Here is a 26,834-nt window from a genome sequence, read left to right as displayed (position 1 = left end):
CACATGTTGAAAATGCACCATGAGACCGAGATGGAGAGTGGAGAGAGCCTTGGATGTGTGTGACTTTGGAAAAACAAAACAAAACAAAAAAAAACCCTAACTCAGGAGGGCGTGGTGGCCTTCCTGCTGGGCATGGTGCCACACTAACCAGGGGGCTTGAGGTCATTGAGTGAAGCAGGGGGCTAGGACTTGGGTGGCTGAGTGATGAGGGATTTGGGAAGGAAAAGAGAAAAAAAGTAGAGGCTAGGTCTTTTTTGTTGTTTTGTTTTGTTTTGTTGTCGTTTTCGAGACAAGGTTTCTCTGTATAGCCCTGGCTGTCTTGGAACTCACTCTGTAGGACCAGGCTGGCCTCAAACTTAGAAATGCACCTGCCTCTGCCTCCCAAGTGCTGGGATTAAAGGCTTGCGCCACCACCGCCCAGCTAGAGGCTAGGTCTTATTCTTTCTGTTTGACCATGGAGACCTTTGTCTCCTCCTGTGTTCTAGCCTGGACACCTAACAACTCACCTCTTTCTGATTCTAAGATGTGTGTTTGTTCACATGGAGACAGCTCTGAACTTGGGTCCTATCATTGCTAGGGTAGGGTCTTCCCTTTGTCATCACGTCTTCGCTTGTCATCACGTCTTCTCTTGTCATCATGTCTTCTCTTGTCATCATGTCTTTGTGGCTTGAAAGTCACCGGTGTCCTTGACGTCATTAGCATCTCTGTTAACTGCTTTGTTGATTGAGTGATTTCAGGTTTCCGATTTGGAGACTGGAGAGAAAGAGTGAGCTGCTGTCAGAATGGATTCCAAGATCCTTGGACTGACTGACTTTGGAAATATTTATGTAGTTAAGAAATGTGAGCCAAAGGGTGGGCTCTGAAAATAGGCATGTATAATGTGTGTATGATCTTTTGTGGATAGACAGATGTCTTCGAGTGAAAGGTTAAAGCAGCCAGATTTAGCTGCCCAGCAAGCCGCAGTCCCTGGCCCTGGGTCTCAAACTTATGTTGCTGCAGCTGCTTTATGAGTTACTAGTACTCTGAGCTTACCTGGAGTTGGTCTTTCCCTCGCATGCCACCCTGTGTGTTTGTGGGGAGGCGGGGGAGGGAAAGAGAGGGCTAGGTGTCGGGGGTTATGTACATATATTAGCAGGTACCCACAGAGGCCAGAAGTGGTGAAGGGCCCCTTGAACCCAGAGTTACAAGCAGTTGTGAACTGTCTGATGTCTGATACGGATGACAGGAATGGAACTCGGGTTCTCTGAGGAGCAGTTGGAGCTCTCTACTGCTGTGCCATCTCTCCAGCCCTATTTCTTTTGTTTCTAAGTTAGCTTGCCAGATGAGCTTTGGGGATTCAGTCTACTTACTACTGTACTGTAAGCTGGCTTAACGATTGTGCTCCCAGTGAGGTTCACTAATTAAGCTACAGGATACCAGAGTTACCAGCCAACACCACGGGTTGTCTGTGGCAGGTGGTATGTTTAGACAGTTGGGCAGGTACCAAGCCTGCAGGGCCGAGTAAGAATCTCCTGGTGACCTAAGAAAAGATAGGCTAGACACCAGGAGGCCTTGTGGTCTGCGCATTTGACTGCTGGGCCCACTCCAGGATGACTTTTCAACTCCTTCTAAAATTAGATTCTTCTAGCATGTAAAACACAGCTAACATTGCAGCAGTGTGTATGGACATTGCCTTTCTCACCTCTGGACTCTCCCAGGCTCTCAGATGAAGTCACCCCTCTGCCACCCCTCGCCAGGTCACTGACTTTGCTTTTTCATGCCTTTTTGCTTTGTTTTGTTTAAACAGGGTCTTTTTTATGTAGCCCCTGCTGTCCTAGAACTCCATGTGTAGATATGTAGACCAGGCTGGCCTCAAACTCACAAAGATCTATCTGCCTCTGCCTCCCGAGTACTGGGTTAAGGCGTGTGGTATCAGGGCCAGCTTTGCTTTTTCATCTTTGAGAAAAACTTTGGGAAATCATTTTAATTTTACTTTGCTTTACAGTTATTTATTCTGTATGTGTATGTATATTTGTGGGCAGACAAATGTATATGTAGAGGTCACGTATGTTGTACCATAATGTGTATGTGGAGGTCAGAAAACAAAGTTCGGGAGCCAGTTCTCTCCTACTACAGGTAAATTTCCAACAATCCAACTGAACTCGTGCTTGGCAACAAAGCACGCTCACCTCCAGAGCCATTTTGCCAGCCCTGGGTATGTTTTACTTGTAGATTTTACTTGGTCTTCAGTTTGAGTTTGATTTCTTCGAAGTACTAAAATTTATTTTAAAAAAAAAATAAACAAAACTAGTTTTCAAGCACCGCAATGAAAATCTTTCCGGGCAAGGATCATCAGTGGATGCTGGAACTGGGAAGAGAAAGTATGGCAGGAAATGGGATGTTTATATTGCCTCAGGGCATCTTTCTGGGAAGGTCTGAGAGTTATAAGAAAACTGTGGAGTGGCAGCACAGAAACATCTTGGTCCACCATGGCCCAGTGACTGAAGTTAGCAACAGCCATAACAGGACAAACAGGCACTGTGTGTGTGCCTTCTTGACAAGGTGCACGGAAAGCTGCCCAGAGCATACAGCCTGAGTCTCAACCCCACAGGACCCCCACACAGACCCTAACTGGTAACCTACATCTAGGATGACTCACCAGAACTCAGATTGTATGAAAATGAGGTATTTAGTCAGGTATGGTGGCAGACCCAAGATCCCAGCACTCAGGAGGCCACAGCAGGAAGAAGGCACAGAGGCAAAGTCTGCCTTTTTGTTTTTCCAGACAGGGTTTCTCTTTATGGCCCTGGCTTCCCTGGGACTCACTCTGTAGACCAGGCTAGCCTCAAATTCAGAGCTTAGCCTGCCTCTGCTTCCCAGGTGCTGGGATTAAAGGCCTGCACTCCTGGCTGGCAAAGTCTATACTAGCAAAAGTAGTAGCCATGTGTACATGTGTGTAGGTAGAGGCTAAAGAAAGTACTGATAGAGTATAAAAAATGTGGACATTTGGGGAATTTTGATGACTGGCTAAATCTTTTTACTATATGGAACTTGAGTCAAGTCTGGAATTATTTCCAAATAAAAAATAGATCAAGAGCTGGGTGTGGTGGTGCATGCCTTTCATCCCAGCTCTTGGGAGGCACCTACCTACCCAGGTAGGTGGATTTCTGTGAGTTTGAGGCCAGCCTGGTCTACAGAGTGGATTCCAGGAAAGCCAAGGCTACATGAAGAAACTCTGTCTCAAAAAACCAAAAAGGGAGGAAGGAAGGAAAGAAGGAAGGAAGGAAGGAAAAAAGTTATACATGTGAGATGAGAAAGTGCCTTTTATGGTACGATAATATCAAAATTTTGTATGATCTGGTGAATTTGGGACAGAAGTAAGTGCTTTCGCCCCCAAAGAAGCATTTGAGAATTTCAGTAGAGAGGGGCTTTCAGTGCTCTAGATGGAGGAAGGGCACTGCAGCAGCTCAGTAAGCTGTGAGGTGTTCCTATGATAAAATGCCATGTGGTGAAGACAAGTGAGCCAGCACCTCACGCAGCAACATGGATGAGTCCCATGTATGTATGATGCTGAGTAAAGTGCAGTTGGGCATGAAGAAGATAAAATGTGTGTTGAAACTGTGTGTGGTGGCACATGCCCAGAGAAGACAGAGGCAGGCAGATCTCCGAATTGGAGGCCAGCCCAGTCTACAGAGTGAGTTCCAGGACAGACAAGGCTATACAGAGAAATGCTGTCTCAAAAAATCATATACATATGTATATATAATATTTATATAATACGATACATATAATGTATATATAATATTTATATATAGTAAGTAAATTTAAAAAAAATGAATGATTGTATATTTGTGTCAAGTTCCAGAATAGGCAAAATAAATTGTCAGTATTCAAGCTAATGGGTGTTTTCTTGGTGGGACATTATTGACTACAGAACAAGAAATCTTTCTAAGGTAAAAAATGTTGGGTATTTTGGTCTGGTGAGATGGCTCAGTGCATAAAGGTACTTGCCATCAAGCCAGATGGCCTGAGTTAGATATTGCAATGGCTATTTCTGGTTGTCAACTTTCCTATGTCTGAAATTAACTAAAACCCAAGCTACTGTATACACTTGTGAGGGATTTTTTTCTTAGTTAAATGGTTTGAAGTTAGAGGCTGGAGAGATGGCTCAGTGGTTAAGAGCACTCACTGCTCTTCCAGAGGTCCTGAGTTCAATTCCCAGCAACTACATGGTAGCTTACAACCATCTGAAATTGGATCCGATGCCCTCTATTGGTGTGTCTGAAGACAGCTACAGTGTACTCACATACATTTTTTAAAAACATGGTCTGAAGTGTGAAGACCCACTTTTAATCTGGATCTTTTGAGGTAGGAAGATCTGCCTTTAACCTGGGCCACACTTCTGTAGGGAGCCGTATAAAGGACACCCTTAGCAGATTTTACTCCCACCTCCACCCCTTTTTGCTTTTGACTGAGAAATTAATCCCTCAGAGCTCATCAGTAGTGTCCAACCAAACTCAAGCTAAGCAGGCTTCTAAAGGAGAGCTAGAAAGTATGATCCTTGAGGAGTGTGCTATACTTCTAAAAAAGTAATGAGTTTGCTAATCCATTCAAGCAGAAGTCAGGGGGATATGTGTGGGGACAGATTCTAAGGGTGTGGAATAATGGTGGAAGGAACATAAAACTGGATCAGGCTGAGTTTATTAATATGGGCTCTCTGAGTGAAGATTCTAGGTTTAATATGGAAGCTCATCCAGGATTTAAAAAAAAGGTCTGAAGTTTGTTTGAAATATTGACCTAAGCATTTTTGTTAAAAGATGGCCTACTAAAAAGGAGTTGGAGAGGGGCTGGTGAGATGCCTCAGCGGGTAAGAGCACCAATTGCTCTTCCAAAGGTCATGGGTTCAAATCCCAGCAACCACATGTGGCTCACAACCACCCGTAATGAGATCTGATGCCCTCTTCTGTTGTGTCTGAAGACAGCTACAGTGTACTTATAATAAATAAATAATAAATTAATTTAAAAACTTAAAAAAAAAAAAAGGAGTTGAAGATGTCTGATTTTCTTTGGCTTAATGTTCATGAATGTTAAGGCTCAGGGAAATTGCAATGCCAGAGTGGGTATGCTGTGTAAAACCTAATCCTCCACAATGGGAAGGCCCAGAAAATATGCCCTTCACCAGTCCTGTAAGATGCAAAATGCTGAGAGGGCACCAGCATGTGGTAACACATAGTGCATATCAGAGGATGGGAAATAAATCCAACCAAAAGTCAAGCATCATCTACCTCAGTGAAATTCTTAGGAGTCCAGTGGTGTGGGGCATGCAGAGATATTCCTTCTAAGGTGAAAGATAAGCTATTGCACCTGGCCCCTCCTACTCATCAAGAAAGAAGCACAACATTTAGTGAGTCTGTTTGGATTCTGGAGACAGCAAATCCTCACCTGGGTGTGCTACTCAGGCCCATTTACCAAGTGACTCGGAAAGCTGCTAGCTTTGAGTGGGGCCTGGGATAGGAAAAGGCTCTTCAACAGGTCTAGGCTGCCTCACAAGCTACTCTGCCTCTTGGATGGGATGATCCAGCAGACTTGATGGTATTTGAGATGTCAGTGACAGATAGGGATGCTGTTTGGAATCTCTGGCAGGCCCCTATAGGCGAATCACAGAAGAGAACTTTGGGATTTGGAGCAAGGTTCTACCATCATCTGCAGAAAACTATTCTCCCTTTGAAAAACATCTCTTGGCCTGCTGTTGGGCCTTAGTGGAAACAGAATGTTTGACAATGGGACACCAAGTTACTATGCAACCTGAACTACCCATCATGAGCTAGGTATTATCTGACTCCCAAAGTCATAAAGTAGGATATACACAGAAATCAAACTGAAGTGGCATATACATGATTGAGCCCAAGCAGGTCCTAAAGGCAAGTTACTTAAAGTTGCCTGAATGCCTGTGCTTTCTACTTTTGCTACAGTGCAGACTGCTGCCAACCACGCTCTTAGAACTTCATGGGGTGTGCCCTATGATTGGTTGACTTAGAGACTACTCAGACCTGGTTTACTGATGGTTCTGCACATTATGCAGACAGCACCCAGAAGTAGACAGCGGAAGCATTACAACCCCTTTCCAGGACAACCCTGAAAGATCCTGACAAAGGGAGATCTTCACAGAGAGCAGAACTTAAAGCAGTACACATGGTCATACACTTTGTTTGGAAGGAGAAATGGCCAGATGTGCAATTGTTCACTGAACCAATGGGCTGGCTGAATGGTCAAGGACTTGGAAAGATCACAGTTGAATAATTGGTGAGAAAAACATCTGAGGAAGAAGCATGTGAATAGATTTTCAAGTGGGCAGAGGATGTGAAGATACATGATACATAATGTGTCCTGCATAAATGCTCATCAGAAGTTGACTTCAGTAATCAAGTAGATAGGATGGCTCTTTCTGTGGACAGTTAACCTCTTTCCTTAGCCATCCCTGTCATTACCTCATGGACCTATGAACACAGTGGCCACAGTAGCAGCAATGGAGGTTATACATGGGCTAGACAACACGAACTTCCAGTCACCAAGGCTGATCTGGCCACAGCTGCTGTTGAGTGCCATATCTGTCACCAGCAGAGACTAACACTGAGCCCCAGGTATGGCACCATTCCCCAGGGGTGACCAGCCAGAAACCTGGTGGCAGGTTGACTACATGGACCACTGCCTTCATGGAAAGGATAACACTTTGTCCTTACTGGAGTAGATACTTGTTCTGGTTATGGATTTGCCTTTCCTGAGCATAATGTTTCTGCCAAAACCACCATCCATGGATTTGCAGAATGCCTTATCCACCGTCTTGGCATTCCACATTGTATCACTTCTGTCCGAAAAAACTCACTTCACAGCCAGACCCATGATCATGGCTTCCACTGGTCTTACCGTGTTCCCCGCCGTCTGATAGAAAGATGGAATGGCCTTTTGAAGACAAAGTTACAGAGCTAATTAAGTGGAAGCATCCTGGAAGGGTAGGACAGGGTTCTCCAGAAGTCAGTATATCCTTTCAATCATTGTCCATATATCGGACATATGGTGCAGTTTCTCGTGTAGTCAGGAGTCAAAGGGTGGAAAAGGGAATAGTTCCACTCACTATCACCCTAGTGACTGACTAGGGGAAATTTTGTTTCCTTTTCCTGTGACCTTAAGTTCTGCTGACCTAGTATATTTAGTCCCAGAGTAGAGAATGCTCCTCTCAGGAGCCACGATAAATATTCTGTTGGCCACTGTGGACTTGTTTGTTTTTTCAAGATTCTCTTGTAGCCTTTGCGACATGTCTGGCCCAAAACTCTGAGATCTGCCTGCCTCTGCTTTCCAAGAGTTGGGATTAAAGACATAAATCCCGACCTCCCCTTCCCCCACCACTGTGGACTTTGATGCCCTTAAGCCAACGGGATAAGAGGAGGGGTGATTGATGCAGATCACCAAGGGAAAATTGGATTGCTTCTCTGCATGTAGGTAAGAGAGATTGGAGTGCAGAAGGTCCTTTAGGGTGTCTCTTGGTGCTTCCATGGCCTGACAGGAAAGTACATGGGAAACTACAACAGCCTAATCCAGGCCGATGGCAAAGGGCACAGACCCTTCATGGATGAAGGTGTGGGTCAATCCTCTAGGAAAAAGTCCAAGACCTGCTGAGGTACTTACTGGGGGTGAAGGAAGTATAAACGGTAGTAGAGGAAGATAGTTACAAATACCAGCTAAGATCATGTGACAAGTTGTAGAAATGAAGATTATAGTTAACATGAGTACTTCTGTCATATTTTGTCAAGAATGTTTGTACAAATATTCGTGTTTTCTTTCCTCAGTGTCTTTAAGAGAATTAAGAGAAGCAGTGGTTAGCACACCTATGTTTGAGATACTAAAAGGGTGTCCCCTGAGGGACATTCTAAAACACTAGCACCAGGAATTCCCTTTTGAATGTGAGGAAGGGAGGGAGAGCTTGATGGGGCAGCCATACTCGAACCTGGAAGGTGAGCCCTTGGTTCCATACTGTGCTGGACTGGATCTGTGGTTGTGTCCTGAGCTGAGAACATCCTGAGGCTCAGTGAGTGCTAGTCTAGAGAGGGATTTTTTTCTTAATTAAGTCATTTAAACTTTTAATCTGGATCTTTTGAGGAGGGAAGATCCACCTTTACTCTGGACCACAACTTCTGAGGGCAGCCTATATAAGGGTATGGGAGAAGGAAGATTGCTCTTTGCCTGCTTGCTCTCTCTTGCTGGCAAGTCCATTCCTTTACTGGCAACAGCACCTACTTTTTCTGGGTTTTGGGGTAAACTGAAGACCACCTGAGACATCCAGCCTTGTGACTGAATAACTACTGGATTCTTAGACCTTCTGTTGATAGAGACAACCAGTGTTGGATTAGCTGGAATATAGCCTGTAAGCCATTATCTACATATTCATTCTATAAGTTTTGTCCCTGTAGAGAACCCTAAGTAAAACAGGTACTGGGACCTACAGGGTGGAAGAAAAGACTCCACAAGTTGTCATCTCACTTCACACATAGTACATACACACTCTTGGTGCACACACAGTAATATTTTAATTAACAGTGTCTTTGTTCTATTCTCACTTGAGTATACTTGTCTGTATGTATATCGTACAGTAATTACTGGGTCTGCATCTGTGCTCTGTGTTTAGTGCATTGCTCGTTAGCGAACAATGGCCCCTAACTTTCCGAGAATCTTTTCTGAGCCAGGCCCTAGGCTGGGTGCCTGGCACAGAGACTCTTCATCTGTGTGCTGAGTGACTCAAGCTCATCAATGTGGTCAAGACACACAAGCCTCTTTGTGAGGGTGAAGAGGGGCTGGGTGTCATGTAATTTTTTTCAGTCAGTAGTGACACATTTTCTCCTCTGATCCACATTTGGGATCACCCCCACCTCCAGCCCGCCACCAGTTCCGGGGGTGGAGCACTGCTGAACTTGCAGAACCCCTGGGTAATCTTGAGGAACAGCCGAAATGGGAACAGCAAACTCGAGTGGACAGAACAAAGGCTGGTATTATTTGGCCTAAACTTAGCAGCTCTGCACTGTCAGGGTGACACAGACAGCACTTGTGCTCAGAAAAGAAATGGATCTAAAAAGGAGAAAATGCCCGCCCTCCCTCCCTCCCTGCTGCATGCAGCCGACCACATGGAATTCCTCTCATCCTCTCATCAGCCGTTCCTTTTTGTATTTGATTTATCATCTCAGTAGCCGCTCCCTGTCTTCAGCAGATGTTGCACACTTGCTTGCTACTTTAAAATCCTCAAATAAAATAAACTGTCTTTTTAAAGAGAAGTTTTATGACTTCTGTCCCACACTTGGGAGACCTCAAGAGACATGGCCACTTGGAAGGAGTTTCCAGAGACTTTGCCTCTCTATCAGCAGTACAACACCGGCCACTTTCATAATAAATATTTTTATGTGTATGGGTGTTTGCCTCCATGTATGTCAGTGTACCATTTGCATGAGTGCTTGTGGAGGCCAGAAGAGGATATCAGAACCCCTGCAACTGTACTTACAGGTGCTCATTCGCCACTATGTGGGTGTTGGGATTGGAACTCTAAGCCTCTGTAAGAACAGAAAACTGTGCTCTTAACCACTGAGCCATCTCTCTAGCCCTGATGTGAGTAACTTTTGTTTGATGTGTCTCTCCATCATTGTCCTCTTTTGTCTTTTCAAGAGTCCAGCTTGAGTAGCAACAGTGACATTTTTGCTTTCTGGGTTTCTTCTCCCTCCTCTCCCACCTCCCTCCTCCCACCTCCCTCCTCTTCACTCCTCTCTTCTTTTTTCTTCCTCACTGTGTTGCCAAGGACAACTCCAAACTCCTGTATTGAAGGGACCTTCCTGCCTCAGCCTGTGCAGTAGCTGGGCAGATACCACTGTGCTGCACAAGGCTTTTCCTGTACTTTCCTGGAGCTTCACTGCAGTGTGTGTGCTTCCCGAAGCACATTCCACCTGCTCGGGATGTGTAGTCAGAGGAATTGTGCTGTTTTTCCACTATCGTCAAGCATTTTCATCGCTGCCAAAAAAGGAACATGCATGCCTTTGCCGCCGCACCCAACATCCCTTCTTTCTCCAGCTTGAGACAGTTGTTAACCTACTTTCTATTCTGAGGATTGGCCTCTGGTGGTGTATGTCATTCATACAATCTTTACTCTTTTATGAATGGGCTCTTTCACAGGTTCATCTGTGTTGTAGCATTTGTCTGTATTTCATTCCTTTCTTATTGATGAACAATATTTCTTTATGTCTCTAATATTATATTTCTCCATTCAACCACTAATGAGCATCTGCAGTTTCTGCTTTTAGCTGTTATGAATAATGCTGTCTTAGATGTCTGTATTCAAGGCCTTGTATGGTTCACTGATGGACAATGCCCCACTCCCTGTGTTCTTCAGGATTACATACATTCAGCTGATACAAGGTGGAAGTGTTTGTTAGACCCAGCTTTATAATATTGTTCAGATCCCACACTTTCCCTCAAAATTTTAAACTAGGTATGTAGTGTTCCTTTCCTGTTGCTGTGCCAAAACTCCACAAGCAAGGCATTTTAATAGAGGGGTTCTTTAGCAAGTTACAGGACAGTTAGTTACAAAAGTAGAGACTCCATCTCAAAAAATAAAGGAGTCCCTCATGGCTGGAAGCATGGCAGGCATGGCAGCTGGCAGCAGACATGGAGGTAGGAGCAAGAAGCAGAAAGATCACATCTGTTACAGCAAACACAGCGGAGAGAGCACAGAAGTAGAAGATACGAACTCTCAGAGTCAGTGTTACAGCGAGGCTACACCTCCTAAACCCCCCTAAAGGGCACCACCAACTGAGGCCAAGTGTCTATGCCAGAGCCACAAAAGACATGGTCATTCAAACCCTCAGTCTGAGTGCAGATGCCCAGAGGCCGGAAGAGGGTGCTGGATCCCCTAAGCTGCCAGTATGCTTCATGCTGGAGTGTCTGTCTCTGCCTCTCTCATTTGTTCATTTGATTTTTTTGTTTGTTTTTAAGGCAGGGTTTCTCTGTGTATCTTTGGCTGTCCTGGAACTCACTCTGAAGACCAGGGTGGCCTCCAACTCAGAGATCTGCCTGCCTCTGCCTCCCAAGTGCTGGGATTAAAGGCATCTGACATCACCGCTCAGCTTATTCTTTTGGTTTGAGTTAGTGTCTTACTTTTGTCCCAGGCTGTGCTGGAATTCACTGTCTAGTCCAGGCTGACTTCAGACTCACCAGATTTCTGCTTTAGCCTCCTAAGTGCTGAGATTATAGACATGAGGCTCTGGAACCCTTTATTTTCTTTTGATTTCTGTCTATAATTGACTTTCTTTTCTTTTTGGTTTTTCTAGACAGGGTTTCTCTGTGTAGCCCTGGATGTCCTGGAATTCACTCTGTAGACCAGGCTGGCTTCCACCTCAGAAATCCACCTATCTCTCTGCCTCCCAAGTGCTGGGATTAAAGACTTGTGCCACCAACGCCTGGCTAATAGTTGATTTTCTTATGGTTTTCTTTTGTGCTCTAGGCATGGAACCCAGGGCCTCTGTCATGCTCAGCAATGCTCTACCATAAAACCACATTCTCAGTTGTAGTAATATATAAAAACCCTAATTATCATTGCCTGTCTTTTTTCCTTCAATTCTGTCAGCTTCTTTCATATATTTTAGGGCTCTGTTTTTAGATAACTATAATTAATATTTATAGTTGTTATAGATCCTTAATTTTAACTGGCAAAAACTGTATGTCCTCATCGTGCACAATCTGTGGCTTTGAAGTACTATATTATGCAATGCTAAGTATGATAATGAGCTTAAGCATTGCTTTACACACTCCTAGATGACTGCAGTTATTAATTTGACTCAGACCTGAGTTACCTGAAGGAACCTCAACTGGAGGCTTGTCTCCATCAGACTGGCCTGTGGGTGTATCTGTGGGGCAGGTGGTCCTGAGGTATATAAGAAAGCTAGGTGAGCAGAAGCTTGGGAACAAGCCAGCAAGCAGTGTCCCTGTATGGTTTCTGTTTCAGTTCCTGCCCTAATTTCCTTAATGGTGGATTGGAACTTGGAAGTGGAAGTTGAAATAAATCCTTTCCTCCTCAAGTTGCTTTTGGACATCGTGCAAGCAGGTAGATGTTTGTTTGGTTGGTTTGCTTTGCTTTGCTTTGCTTTGGTTTTAATCAACCTAACAAGATACTGTGGGAGCCTCATCTGCCTCCATAAGATTGAGCTGTAGGCAAACCTAGGTCATTATCTTGGTCTGTGGCCTCTGCACCAGCCCCTCCCTCTAGATTCCTGCCCTACTTGACTTCATTTTACATGAACAGTGAAGGGCAAGTGGAAACCAAATAAACCCTTCCCTCCCCAAGTTGTGTTTGGTCATGGTGTTTATTACGATTTCAGAAAAGAAACTAAAACACATACTTATATTTTCTAGTGAGAATACTTAGACCACGTTGGCTTTGAACTCAGAGATACATCTGCTTCTGCCTCCTTAGTGCCGAGGTCAGAGGCGCGTACCACCATCACCTGGCTGAGAACACTAGTCTATTTCCAGCAATCTTACAGAATGCTGTATACATTGTTTCTAACTATAATCCTTGTCATAGCATATATTTCTTTTTACATTTTTATATATATTTAGTGTTTGTGAGGACCTCAAAGTCAGAGGACAGCTTATGGGCATCAGTTCTTTTTTGTCTTTTTGTTTGTTTGGTTTTTTGTTTTTTGTTTTGTTTTGTTTTGTTTGTTTGTTTTTCGAGACAGGGTTTCTCTGTGTAGCCCTGGCTGTCCTGGAACTCACTCTGTAGACCAGGCTGGCCTCGAACTCAGAAATCCGCCTGCCTCTGCCTCCCAAGTGTTGGGATTTAAGGCATGCGCCACCACCGCCCCTGCGGATTACAGGGTTTTTAAATGTATTGTTTTCAGTACTGGGGATTGAATCTAGGATGTGAGGCGTGCTAGGCAAGTGCTCTACCATGGGCTTCATTCTCAGCCTTGACCATGGTTAGCGAGGTGACTTTACTAAGCTGGGTTTTGTTGTTGGTTAAGCATTCTCATTTTATAGCCCTGTCTGGTCTGGAACTCACTATGTAAACCAGGTAGCCTTGAAGTTCTGGCAGTTCTCCTGCCTCTGCCTCTGGCATGTATTATCAAGCATGGCTGCCAGTCTCTACCTTTTGCTGTAGAGATGGCTCAGTAGGTAAGGGTACTTGCTGCCAAACCTGAAACCTGAGATTGATTCCTGGGACACACATGGAATTGGTAGAAAAAGTGCTACAAGTTGTTTTCTGACTGCCATATGTATGTTGTGGACACACTCATCTGCAGACAGATGCACACACAATAAAGTAATTTCTTAAAGGTTTTATTTACATTTAAATTAATTGCTGGCTGGGGCTGGGGAGATGGCTCAGCAGTTCAGAACACTGACTATTCTTCCATAGGTCCTGAGTTCAATTCCCAGCAACCACATGGTGGCTCATAGCCATCTGCAGTGGGATCTAATGCCCTCTTCTCATGTGTAAAGGCAACTACAGTGTACTCATATCAATAAATAAACAAACAAATAATAAATGAATACTTGAAAATAAGTACATATACTCCATATAAATAAATAAATCTTTTTTAAAAAGCAATTGCTGGAAAGGAAGAGTTCCTGAAACTTTGCCACTGTTTCTCTATAGATCTTTGTTCTTCCATCACTATTTTTCTGCTTTCTTTTATAGTATTCTATTTGGATTGCCTCATTTATGCTTTTGCACACACACACACACACACACACACACACACACACTCACACAAATTCAGTGGATATTGGGGACTGAAGCCAAGGACTCCTGCATTGTTAGGCAAGTGTTCTACTATTAAGGTACATTGACAGCTCTTTTTTTTTTTTTTTTTTTTTTTTTTTTTTTTTTTTTTTTGGTTTTTCAAGACAGGGTTCCTCTGTATAGCTCTGGCTGTCCTGGAACTCACTCTGTAACCCAGGTTGGTCTAAAACTCAGAAATCCACCTGCCTCTGTCTCCCAAGTGCTGGGATTAAAGGCGTGTGCCACTACTGCCTGGCTAGAAACTATTTTTTATTGGTTATGATCACTTGTTTCTGTTGCTTTAGCTAAGTGATTATTACATTATTTAAAAGCTGAAAGTGCAGGGAGCTGAGGCAGGTATGAATTTGAGACCAGCCAGAGCTGTATACTAAGACCCTGTCTGTCTGTCTGTCTTTCTCTTCCCTCCCTTCTTCTCTCTTACACTCTCACTTTCCTCCCTCCCCCATTTCTCTTTCTCTTCCTTCCTTTCTTTCTCTCTCTCTCTCTTTCTTTCTTTCAAAAGAGATTTAATAGAGATTGCCTTATACAACCAGAGTTTAAAGCAAAACAAGAAAAGGGGAAGGAAGTGAGGGAAGAGGAGAGACATGCAGCAGGAGAGAGAGGCACTGGCCTGGCTTGTTCCCTTGGGTGCTCCTGCAGCTCCTAGTGAAAGAGTTAAATTTGAGACTTGTGCTGGCTAATGAGAAAATTGCAGGTTTGAGGAAAACACAGTGGACCAAGATCGAGCATGTCCAGATGGGCAGAGGCAGGCAAGCTGTTGGGACATTCTGGGAACTAGCAGGCCGGGAAGATGTGGAGGAGAAAGCATGCAAAGATATGTCCTGGTGGGCCCTGGCACGACCCAACTGAGTAATGGGTCATCTGGTCCTCTTAGATATGGTTTAAGGTCAGCCAGATGCTCTGTTGACTCAGATTACCACCCTTAGGAATTTTCCGCCCTGATCTGCACGTACACTAGCTGATTTTTGAAATAGCCAATCATGTATAGCCACATCAATTCCTTTATTCCCTCAGACCTTTTCCCTATATAAACCCCTAACCCCTGAGCCTCGTGGTCGATTCCTCTATCTCCCGCGTGAGATACATGTCGATCTAGAGCGCTCCGATATTAAACTGCCTCATGTGTTTACATCAAGACAGTCTCTCATGATTCCTTGGGTGCATGTCCTTCCGAGATTTGAGTGGGGGTCTCCCCACGGGAGTCTTTCACTAGCCAGGTCTTCTGCCACTGCCTAAGTGTGGCTTCCTCACTATGAGCTTCATCCAGTAGTTAAAACTGAGGGTCTTCTGAGGCGCTTCCCCAGGGAGATCCTCATCAGCTCTGTTCCTCCATGTGGCTTCCTTTCCCAGCACTTTATTCCCTCTGCTGCTCTCTCCATCCAGTGAGCAAGCATATTTGCCCTTAATGCTTTTGACAAATACTTCCCCAAAGACCACTCCAACTCTGAAGAAGTTCTAAGTGAGGAGAAGGTGAAACAAAGGCCCAAGAGAATATTTTCAGGACCAGATAGTCAGGTGGCTGGGGTCAGAAAATGAACCAAGGCTTGGTAATTACCTCAATGGTAGAGTAACGAGTGGGAGGCCCCAGGTTGTATAACAGGCACCACAAACCTCAGCCACAGCTCTTTGAGAATTATTTGATGTCGTTTACAGTTTCAGAGGGTTAGCATATTATCATGGCAAGAAACATGGTACTATGCAAGCAAGCATGATGCTAGAGCCAAAGCTGAGAGGGCTACATCCTGATCCACAGGCAAGGTGGGGGGTGGGGGTGGGAGGGAAAGACTGGGCTTAGTGTGAACTTTTGAAACTTCAACTTAGCACAACCCACTTCTCCCTGGAGCATGGGGTCATGGGCTGATTGTTATGTAGGTGCTATTAGATACAAAAATTACTGTTGATGCTAATAAAAAGTTTATTATAGGTGTGCCTTTATTTTATTTTGTTTGTGTGTGTATGTATACCTGTGTTTACATGTATGGGAGTGTGCTTACCTGAACAGGTGCATAAGGAGGCTAGAATTTGATATCAGTAGGTCTTCCTCAATCTCTTCTCCACATTTTGTTTTGTTTTGTCTTCTGTCTCTCTGTCTCTCTCTGTCTCTGTCTGTCTCTCTGTCTCTGTCTCTGTCTCTCTCTGTCTCTCTGTCTCTCTCTCTCTCTCTCTCTCTCTCTGTGTGTGTGTGTGTGTGTGTGTGTGTGTGTGTGTGTGTGTGTATGAAAATGTCAAGGATCCCTGGTCTCCACCCTCTAAGCACTGTAGTTACAGGTGGGTAGCCACACCCTCTCAGCATTTAAATGGGTTCTGGGGCTCTGTACTCTTTTTTTTTAAGATTTATTTATTTTAAGTATGTGAGTACACTGTAGCTGTTTCAGACACACCAGAAGAAGACATCAGATCCCATTGCAGATGTTTGTGAGTCACCATGTGATTGCTGGGAACTGAACTCAGGACCTCTAGAAGAGCAGTCGATGCTCTTAACTGCTTCAGCATTGTATTCTTCATGAGCCTGCAGCCAGCACTTTAACTGCTGAGCCATCTCCCAACCTTGCCTTATTTTTTGAGACCAGGTCTCTTCACTGATCCAAAAGCTGACTGTTTTGTTTAGACTGGCTGGCCACAACTCCCCAGATGTGCACCACCTCAGCTGGATTTTAAAATGCATGCTAAGGATCTGAACTCTGCCTTTCATGCTTGTTCAGCAAGCACTTTACCCATTGAGCCTAATTTGTAGGCTCCAGCCACCACTTCTTAGGGTTTTATTGCTGTGAAGAGACACTACGGTCCCAGCAACTCATAAAGGAAAACATCTAATTGGCTTACAGTTCAGAGGTTCAGTCCATTATCATCATGGCGGAAAGCATGGTAGCATGCAGGCAGACATGGTGCTAGAGGAGCCAAGAATTCTTCATCTTGATCAGAAGGCAGCAAGGAAGAAGCTCTCTTTCCACACTGGGGAGCCTGAGCATAGGAAAGCCGAAAGCCCACCCCCACAGTGACACACTTCTTCCAACAAGGCCACACCCACTAATAGTATGACTCCCATGGGCCAAGCATTTAAACACAGGAGTCTATGTGGACATTCCTATTCAAGCCACCACAATCCCTTTTAATGTTTGTCTTTCCTTTGAATCAGGCACAGTGTTAGGGAGTAGAAAGGGTGACACAAAGACAGTTTTCGATTCTTCACTGGTGTACTGCACCCTTGCACAAGGACTATGAGCCGAGCACCCAGATGAGTGCCCACATGCCAGCCCACCATTGAATGTTCCACATGCATCTTTAGTAAGCCTCAGTGCAGCCATAGCTGGTTGCTGCAGAAGTAGTCCCAACTCCAGAATGCTAACTCAACCATGACTGTTTCAAAACAACTTTTGCTTGACTGGTTGCCATGAAAGCCTCTGAACTTCTCAGTGACCCTCTAGTCAAGCTTTCACCCTGGCCAGAGGAGGAGCACTTCTCCAGGGGGCCCAGCAGAAAATCTGTGTGGTTGGTTCACATTTGCATGAGGGGATGCCATGACTGGTGCAGACCCCTCTACTGGGATGAGCAGGCTGTTCTCCCATTCTGAGTCAGCCAGGAGACACCCTCCTGCGCTGGCTCCCAAATGTTATTGCATTAAGCCCAGATTTTCTCTCAGTGGTCTTTTTAATTTGCTTATTTTTTAATTTTGTTGTTGTTGTTATTGTTCTAGAGGTTATTTTGTTTTGGTATAATTGTTCTGGTTTTGTGTGACAGGGTCTCAGAATAACTCAGGCTGGCCTTGTACTCAATGTGTAGCCAAGAATGATAAGATTCATATCCTCCTTGCTTCCACCTCCCAAGGGATAGGATTGAGGAGTGCACTGCTTTGGGTGTGTAATGGAGTGGGGGGGGGGTGTCACTGCTAGAGAGATGGTTAAAGAGTGGTTAAAGAGTTCTTTCACAGGTTCTGTGCCCCAGTGTAGGGGAGTGCCAGGGCCAATAAGTGGGAGAGGGTGGGGTAGCAAGCAGGGGGAGGGGAAAGGCAACAGGGGTTTGTTCTTGTTGTTTTTGGTTGTTGTTTTTTTTTTGAGGGGAAACTGGGAAAGGAGAAATCATACAACATATAAAGAAAATATCTAATTAAAAAAAAAGAGAGAGTTCTTCCACAGTATCGGAGTTCGGTTCCCAGCACCATGTTAGGTGGCTCACAAACACCTATAACTACAGCTACAGGGAGCCAAATGCCTCTGGCCTACGTACGCATACATGCATGGCTTTGGGCGTTGGTTCTCTTCTTCCACTGTGGATTCCAGGAATTGAACTTGCTTGCATCAGACTTGCTGGGCAAATGCCTTTCCCCACTGAGCTATCTCGATTTTGATATTATCACAAGAGTTTGCTAAGCTGGTAACACAAGAGCACAAGAGGATGGGTGTGGCGGTAGAACAGCTTTGAAGATAGCAACAGCAGCCACAAGAGGGCAGCTGAAGAGTTCCAGAAAAAGGGGGGGGGGAGCAGAAACAAAGGGGTAAAGATGAGGACAATGAGGACCATAAAGACCAGGCAGTGGTGGTGCACGCCTTTAATCCCAGCACTTGGGAGGCAGAGGCAGGCAGATTTCTGAGTTCGAGGCCAGCCTGGTCTACAGAGTGAGTTCCAGGACAGCCAGGGCTACACAGAGAAACCCTGTCTCAAACAAAACAAAACAAAACAAAAAGAGCTGCTAAGCCTAAGCCTCAAAGGCTAGAGTTTGTGACCCCCTGAGCCCAACAGCTGTATCACCAGCTTCTGTCAAGGACCAAGGATGCTAATACCTGAGTTGTGGTACTGACCACTGTAAGGCTGAGGGTCCCCAGCACCGGAGGCCTGCTGGGATGCCACTCTTGGAGCTACTGTTCTGTTTTGTTTTTATTAAACTTCATTGTTCTTTTTTTTTAGATTTATTTATTTATTATATGCAAGTACATTGTAGCTGTCTTCAGACACACTCCTGAAGAGGGAGTCAGATCTCATTATGGATGGTTGTGAGCCACCATGTGGTTGCTGGGATTTGAACTCAGGACCTTCGGAAGAGCAGTCAGTGCTCTTACCCACTGAGCCATCTCACCAGCCCCAACTTCATAGTTCTTAAAGTGTTGGTTCTGAGACTTTTACCAGCTTATAGGCCTGTGATAACTCATACCTCAGGGCATTTATTTATTTATTTATTTATTTATTTATTTATTTATTTATTTGAGACAGGGTATAGAGAGTTTTCTGGCTGTCCTGGAACTCACTCTGTAGATCAGGCTGGCCTCGAACTCAGAAATCCTCTTGCCTCTGCCTCCCAAGTGCAGGGATTAAAGGTGTGTGCCACCACTGCCCAGCTCTTTTATTTTTTTTTTAAAGTTATATTACTTTATGTATATGAGTACATTGTTGCTATCTTCAGACACACCAGAAGAAGGCATCAGATACCATTACAGATGGTTGTGAGCCACCATGTGATAGCTGGGAATTGAATTCAGGACCTCTGGAAGAGCAGCCAGTGCTTTTAACCACTGAGCCATCTCTCCAGCATCACCATCCCCCACCCCTTGCCCAGGACTTTCTTGAATCACTTTTTATTGATGTTGTTCCAGGGTATAGGCATTTTTTTATGGTTACATTTCCTTGATAGGTTGGTCCCTAAAAGAAAGAAGCCATTTAGCCAGTAATGTATGCTTTAACATAGCACTTGGGAGGCAGAGGCAGGTGGATCTCTGTGAGGTCCAGTCTGGTCTACAGAGTGAGGTCCAGGACATCCAGAGAGCTACATAGTGAGACCCTGTTTCAAAAAAGAAACAAATGAACAAAAGAAATAAGCCATTTAAATCTATTGTTGTTGTTGTTGTTGTTGTTGTTGTGTGTTGTGTAAATGAACTTGTGTGCATTTTGCATACCCAGATTCATGTACAGAGGTCAGAGACATTTTTGTGAAATTGATTCTCTTCTTCCACCTTTACCTGGGCTCCAAGGGTTGGGCTCAGGTTTCCAGATTTATGTAGCAAACACCTTTACCAGCTGAGGCACTTTGCTGGCCCCAAATAAGGCATTCTAAGTGTAAGCAGTAATCATTTCTCACATATCAATATTCATTGTAATCATTTTAATTTTTGATTAGTTGTCAGAATTAATTTTTTACTTATATAGATTTGATTTTTTTTTCAAGACAGGGTTTCTCTCTGTATCTGTGACTGCCCTAAGAACTCACTCTGTAGACCAGGTTGGCCTTAAACTTATAGAGGTCTGCCTGTCTCTACCTCCTGAGTGCTGGGATCACAGGTATGCACCACCATGCCCAGATGATTTGAATTTTTTCCACTGTTGTTGAGTGTGAACCTAGCCGGCTTAAAGCAAATGTCTATAAACTCATTTCCTTAGGTCACTGGGCTCTGGACTTTCATTAGCTGCTGGCCGTCCACCTTCACTGCACCCTGGTCTTCCAAGCCTGGTCCTGAGTCAGGTCTATGTATGGAACATGGTCCAGCCAGCCAGCCAGTCCCAATATCCCTTTAAAATGCTCTTTAATTCAACACAAATGTATGGACCCCTAACCAAGTGCCAGGTCTGGATGGGTTTGGGGGACATGGTAGAGACCAATGCACACACACACACACACGCGCGCGCACACACACACACACACACACACACACAGTGTCAAAGTCCTTCTTCTTACCCATTATGCTGCTGAAATGAAGTCAGGAGGCCCCTTCATCTCATCTCAGCTACCTGACCTCAGTCAGGCACAGTGTCGAGTCCTTGTCATAGGCCCAGAGAAGTAAGTCCTCCTGGGTATCAGATCCATTCTGGAAAAACAGGGATTTAGAATCTCGAGGTTTCTTCTGGCAGTCACCTCACCTGTAAGGAGTTCCACTGAGGACAGAGCATCCCTTGGGCTTCAGGTGTGGCTGCAGATGCCTTTGCTAGCCCTTCCTTGTGGAGAGGCCACATCACCTGAATAGGTAGAGACATGATATGAGAGCAGGGCCAAAGGCAGCCATATATGGAGAATTACTACCCTTGCCACCCACACATAGCAATCCCAAGCTGTCCCTCTCCTTACCAAGTGTGGCTTGATGTCTGGCACACTAATGGGGTGGACTCCTTACATACCCACACAAGTCCAGGCAGCCACTGATTTGCCTATCCTTTTACAGAGCCTCAAGTGCAGCCTCCTGGACCACCTCCTTCTCCACTCAGTGCCACAGTTCTGCAGCCCCACCGTGGCTCTAACTCCTAAATCACTGAAGAGGCCCAAGATGCAGATGCCCAGGGACTCGTTCCCCACTGACTGGAGTCCACCACCTGTAGAGTTCCTAAACAAGAAAGCACCTCCAGCCAGAAGGAGACCCCTTGAGGACCCTCCAGATTCCAACCAGAAGGTGGAGCTGGCCTCTCTGGAGGAGCTCTTCTGGAACATGGCAGGTCCAAGCCAACAGGCTGGGACCCCAGAGGTAAGTAAGGCAGTGGCCATCTTGGCTTCCCCTCATTGGCCTCTCCTTTCAATGACCTCTTAGTTGCCCATAAGCCAACCCTTCCTGACGACTCCTTCTACAGCCATGCTCCAACTCCCACTCTCTACCCAGCCGCCCCCTCCTATCGCAATTCTTGCTGATCAGAGGTAAGGTATTACCTCTCCCCAGCCCTAGGGCTCTCATAGCCAAGAATTCAGGCTTCAAGCCAGATCCCACTCCTCCCTGTGTTTCCACGCCATACTCTTGCTCTAACTCTTACAAAAGCCAGGGGGTAACAGCAGATTGAATGCGTTTCTGCATGGGGCCCTTCAAAACTTTCATGTTTTCCAAGTTAGGGTTAGCCTTGGAGCAAGGAGGAACCTCAGTGTCAGGATCCAGTCTTGGTAGCATACAAAGCCTATGACTGCGGTTCAGTAATAAAGATGCTAAATAAGGCCTCAGTGATATCTGCTGGGAGTAGAGTGTGGGACACTTTAGGACCATGGACTCAGGAAATTTATTCTAAGCATAGTGTCTCATTAGTTGCCATAGTCCAAGATTACCAGTAACCTAAATGCCTGCCACTGGGAAATATGTTCTAGCCATGTATAAGAATACCCTGATAATCGGGCAGTGGTGGTACATGCCTTTAATCCCAGCACTTGGGAGGCAGAGGCAGGCAGATTTCTGAGTTCCAGGACAGCCTGGTCTACAGAGTGAGTTCCAGGACAGCCAGGGTACACTGAGAAACCCTGTCTTGAAAAATCAAAATAATAATAAAAAAAAGGATACCCTGATAATGCTAATTGAGCACATAACAGGCACACATATATACATATACACATACACACATACGTATACATAAAACATAAACCTGTGCACACACACATGCATACATACATTATATTTACACATACACACAAAAACATACACATGCACACATATGCAGTCTCTTTGGCATTAATATGAAATGTATTTCTGATTGGAAAGAACAAAGTGCAGGTTGAGGTATGAGGCATATATCTATGTCTGCGAGTTACAGGGACTGAATTAATGCTTGCTCATGCGTGTATAGCAACATCTGAAAGCATGCAAGCACTTACACCTGTGGTTGCCTGTGGGTGAGCACTAGGAGAGAACTTTCATAGTTTTGAATGTTTAAAAAAAAATCATGTGTTTTTTTAAAATCATGTATTTGTTCAGAAAAGTGAGCAGAATACATTAACATCAATCCTCCCATGTTTTCCCTTCCCCCCTATGCCTGTGTCCTGTCTTTCCAGATTTCCTCTGGGGGCTCGAAGTGCTATGTCAATAACTTAGACTACTTACTGCAAGAAAAGAGGTGAGTATGTGATGAAGTCCATTGTGGGGGCAGGGCCATTTCTGTGAAAGACTGGTAGACTGAGGTTTCAGCACCCCTGTGTGGGGATGGGGCAGCCTTCCCAGCAGCTGTGGCATGCCCTGTGTGCTCACAGGCTGATAGGCGGGTCTAAAATGGAGGCTCTGGACTCCCACCCACATCAGGAGCAAAGCCCTTATCCCAGATCCTTCTTCCTTCCAGCCTCCATTCCTGCCCAGTTCATGCCACAAGGGTGTTCCATCAGAGGAGCATGGCCGCTGGCTGTTCCAGTGTTGATTTTCTTTCTCATGTTATTTGGTCCCTCTCATCTCCTTCCTGCCACACATATCTCATATCTCAAAACATCACACATAATATCTCAAAGAAGCCAGGCTCAGCATGGCTGCTCCCTCTAGTTTCTGAAGGCAAAAGTCATGTTGGTCAGAAGTAGAGGTGTCTTAGTGGGGTGGAGCTGGTGTCAAACACAAGCACCTGTCAGGGAGGAGGCTGGCTTCTGTGGAGGGACCCTCTGGAGTGGAACTGTAGGCAGGCTCCTCCTGTGCACAATAGACGGCTCACTGTAAGGTGGCCAGGAACAGCTGGTCATGTGTGGGGCCTGTTTGCTGGCCAGCTGTTTGCTGGACTGTAAGCAGATTGTTCTCATGACCTAGCTTTCCTCTGTCCCCTTTACTGTGTGCATGTGTGCACAGACTAAATGCAGGTATGTGTACATAAATGTTGAGTGCAGGTGGAGTTCCTGCCTCTTGACTCCTGCTGGAAGCATCCATGCCCACCTTCTTAGAGTCTTTTCTCAGAACCCATAACCCTGCACTCTTGTCTACAGAGTGTAGTGAAGTGTGCACATGGTTGGACTGTTGTTTTCTCTGGATTTATGCATTCTGCCCACTCCAGAGTCAGTCCATCTCCTTCTTCCCTACAGTAACTTTGGCTTTCAATATCCCCAAACTATTGCTCAGAACTTGATGTAGGGAGTCAGTGGTGCCACTCTACTTGCCTGGAAGTTTGTCTTGACTCTGGTATCTTCCATATGGTCGAGTTGCTGAGAAAAGCTTGCCCTTGAACCTTGGAGAGGGAGGGGTGCTGTCTTATAAAGGCAGATAGCTGAGACCAGATGCTGTTCCTGGTGAGCTGGGACAGGAAATCTGAGTGCTGACAGGTAAGAGGGATGTGGCCATAGATAAAGCGGTATGTAGTAAAGTGGTTGGACACAGACACCCACTGGATCATGGGAGCTTTTGAAGAGGCAGAAGTGTGTTTTCTGCATGCTAAAGAAAGATCACAGCCGGACAGTGGTGGTGCACGCCTTTAACCCCAGCACTTGAGAGGCAGACGCGCAGGAGGATTTCTGAGTTCAAGGCCAGCCTGGTCTACAAGAGTGAGTTCCAGGACAGTCAAGGCTACACAAAGAAACCCAGTCTCGAAAAAAAAAAAACCAACAACAAAAAAAGAAAGAAAGAAAGGAAGAAAGAGAGAGAGAGAGAGAGAGAGAGAGAGAGAGAGAGAGAGAGAGAGAGAAAGAGAGAGAGAGAAAGAAAGAAAGAAAGAAAGAAAGAAAGAGAGAAAGAGAGAAAGAAAGAAAGAGAAAGAAAGATCACATGGACTGTCCTGGAAGAACCGGTGCAGTGCTGAGAGAGTGGGTCCTGTGGGGGAAAGGGTTTGCAGGCTCCTTGTGGTCTTGTGGCTGGAGCTGCTGGAGTCTAGGTTGTTTGAGGAATAAAGACTTAGGCATGTGACCTGAGAAGAGCCGGTCACCCATGCTAGAAATTGTCAGGTCTGAACACATGATAGAGACCTTGGCAGGAGATGGAATTTTTCATCTTGAGCTATGGAAACTGTAGGGAGGCCCTAGAAAGGCCAGGGTGGGGACTCCCCAGATTTTCTCAACAGCCTTCAGAAGCAAGGACATCAAAGGCTAAAGGATGCTTCATTCTCTCTAGGAGTGTACAGGATTGTTAGGCCAAGAGGAAGAGAAAGATTCCATCAGTCTATTTTCTGTTGCTATAACAGAATACCTGAGACCAGGAGGTTTATAAAGAAAAGAGATTAATTTGGTTCATGGTTCTGAGAGTTCAAAAGCATGGTGCTGGCATCTGTACAGTTTCTAAATGAGAGCTTTATGCTTTCTCCCCATGGCGATGGAAGGGAATATAGGAAAACAAATAGCATTTTTAAAAAAAGTTTTCACCCATCATTGAGTTCCATCTCAGAGCCCAGTGCTTCCTGATAGCCCTCTACCTGTCTGTCGATAGTGTTTTTCTGAAATCTACATTTCCACATGAGTTTGGAAAGGACAGACCACATGCAGGGTCTGTGGCTCCAGCAGGATATGATAGGTACAGCTGGCCGTAGTAAAGGTTAGCCAGAGCTGGGGTGAGGCTCACCGGGTAAGGAAATGAAATAAGGCACTTGTACTTGCTGCAGGACAGGGGTGAAAGGGTGAGGGAGAGAAGGGTGTGTGGGGATGGCAGGAAGGCACTGGCCTCTGGAGGGTGCAGATGCAAATGGTGAGTTGGAGCTGCCAAGGAGCTGAGGGCACAAACCTCCTCTCATCGTGTACTGAGCCCTGGGGCAACAGCAGAGCAGACCCAGCTCTAGGGATGTTAGAGAGTGAAGGAATGCCGAAACAAGGTCCACAAATAAAGACACACTCTCTACTTTCACCATTGCCACTGGAGACAAAACAAAGCTCTCTCCTCCAGGAGTAAGTATCAGAGCCTGCTCTAGCATGTGGCCTTGCACTCCCCAGGCATGCTGTGTTCTGGGGATGGGGGTGTCCTGTAGCCTGAGGAGACAGGTGGGCATCAGGTAGCAGTGCCAATGGCTGGCTCAGACTCTGGTTTCTACCAAAGGGAGCAGGTCCTGGAACAGGAGTGGGAGCAGCTGTTGCAGCAGGAACATCCCAGGCTGGAGTCCTCTGTGTACAACAACGATGACAGAGAAGCAGTGCTCTTGCCTGAGCACAGGTAGGAGCCAGACCCTGTGGGGATGGGCAGTTTCACCCAGCAATGTGTACGCCTCCTCCTCCTCCTCTTCTTCTTCTTCTTCTTCTTCTTCTTCTTCTTCTTCTTCTTCTTCTTCTTCTTCTTCTTCTTCTTCTTCTTCTTTTTTTTTCCAGACAGGGTTTCTCTGTATAGCCCTGGCTGTCCTCCACCTTCTCTTATGGCTATAGTCACAGATAACCAGTCGCCTGCTTCTGGCCTTCAGAGGGCAAATGGCCTTCTAGGAGACAGATGATAAAGCAGCCCAGTTATCAGCCGAGTTCACAGAACTCTGTCTCATGGGGAATAAGTACACAAAAACCACAGTCTTAATGGAACACTGCCTAGAAGGAGGTTATGGCCACGGGAAACTGTTTATCTTCCTTGACTAGGAGCAGGAAGATGGCCATCAGTGCTGTTCAGCTCTGATAGCTCTGATTTCATTGGGCAATAGTTTGAGGCAGGGCTGAATTCATCTATACCACAGGTCTGAGATGCCCAAGAACCTCAATGGAATCCATTTTTATGATATTCTGTTTTCCATGTGTGGTAGCTTGAATAAGATGGCCCCCACAGGCTCATATATTTGATGCTTAGTCACAAGGGAGTGAACTCTTTGAAAGGATTACAGGATTAGGAGGTGTGGCCTTTTTTGGAGGAAGTATGTCATTGGACATGGGCTTTGAGTTTTCAAAAGCTGATGCCAGGCCCAGTCTCTCTCTGCCTGTGGATCAGAATATAGTTCTCAGCTACTGCCTACCTGCATACTACCATGCTCTACCAATAATAGATTCTGAAACTATTAGGGGCTTGTAAGCAAGCCCCTAATTAACTGCTTTATTTTCTAAGAGCAGCCTTGGGCTTGGTGTCCTTCATAGCACTAGAAGAACTGTGACAGATGTTAGTTCCAGGAATGAGATTTTGGTGTGGCAGGCCTGGCAATGCTGTTCATTGGAGGAATATGGAAGACTGGGATTTGGAACTAGAAAAATGATTGGACACTTTTAGTGGAGCTAACAGGCCATCCTAGTAAAACATGGAAGACAGTGCTGCTGGGGTACAATTAGAACTGTGGAGATCCATCTCAAGAGGCTTCAGATGGGAAGAATATTAGTAAGAGACATAGGCACCATTCTTGGCAAAGAATGTAGCTGCTTTTTGTGCTTGTCAGAACAATCTGAGACTAAATTGAAGAGTTTTGGATTAATGGCTTTGGCAGTGGAGATTTCAAGGCAGCCCAG

General features: G+C 45.3%; 1 protein-coding gene across 5 annotated transcripts in view; it reads left to right on the top strand.

Moving 5' to 3' along the window:
* Positions 1–26,834, top strand: part of Fam178b (family with sequence similarity 178 member B) — a 117,943-nt gene that overhangs the window by 1,033 nt on the left and 90,076 nt on the right. For 3 of the 5 annotated variants that reach the window (XM_031367194.1, XM_031367198.1, XM_031367199.1), the window contains exons 2-4: positions 20,959–21,255; positions 22,536–22,597; positions 25,465–25,578. In XM_031367194.1, coding sequence (XP_031223054.1) covers positions 21,061–21,255; positions 22,536–22,597; positions 25,465–25,578 — 371 coding nt within the window. In that variant the 5' untranslated portion in view covers positions 20,959–21,060. Of the gene's footprint in view, positions 1–12,013; positions 12,113–20,958; positions 21,256–22,535; positions 22,598–25,464; positions 25,579–26,834 lie in introns of all 5 variants that reach the window. The other 2 variants (XM_031367197.1, XM_031367196.1) reach the window with 1 other exon arrangement.

The sequence above is a fragment of the Mastomys coucha genome, unplaced genomic scaffold (genome assembly GCF_008632895.1).
Source record: "Mastomys coucha isolate ucsf_1 unplaced genomic scaffold, UCSF_Mcou_1 pScaffold14, whole genome shotgun sequence".
Taxonomy (NCBI): Eukaryota; Metazoa; Chordata; class Mammalia; order Rodentia; family Muridae; genus Mastomys; species Mastomys coucha.
Note: the sequence above shows the minus strand (reverse complement) of the source record. Positions and strands in the feature narration are given on the sequence as shown.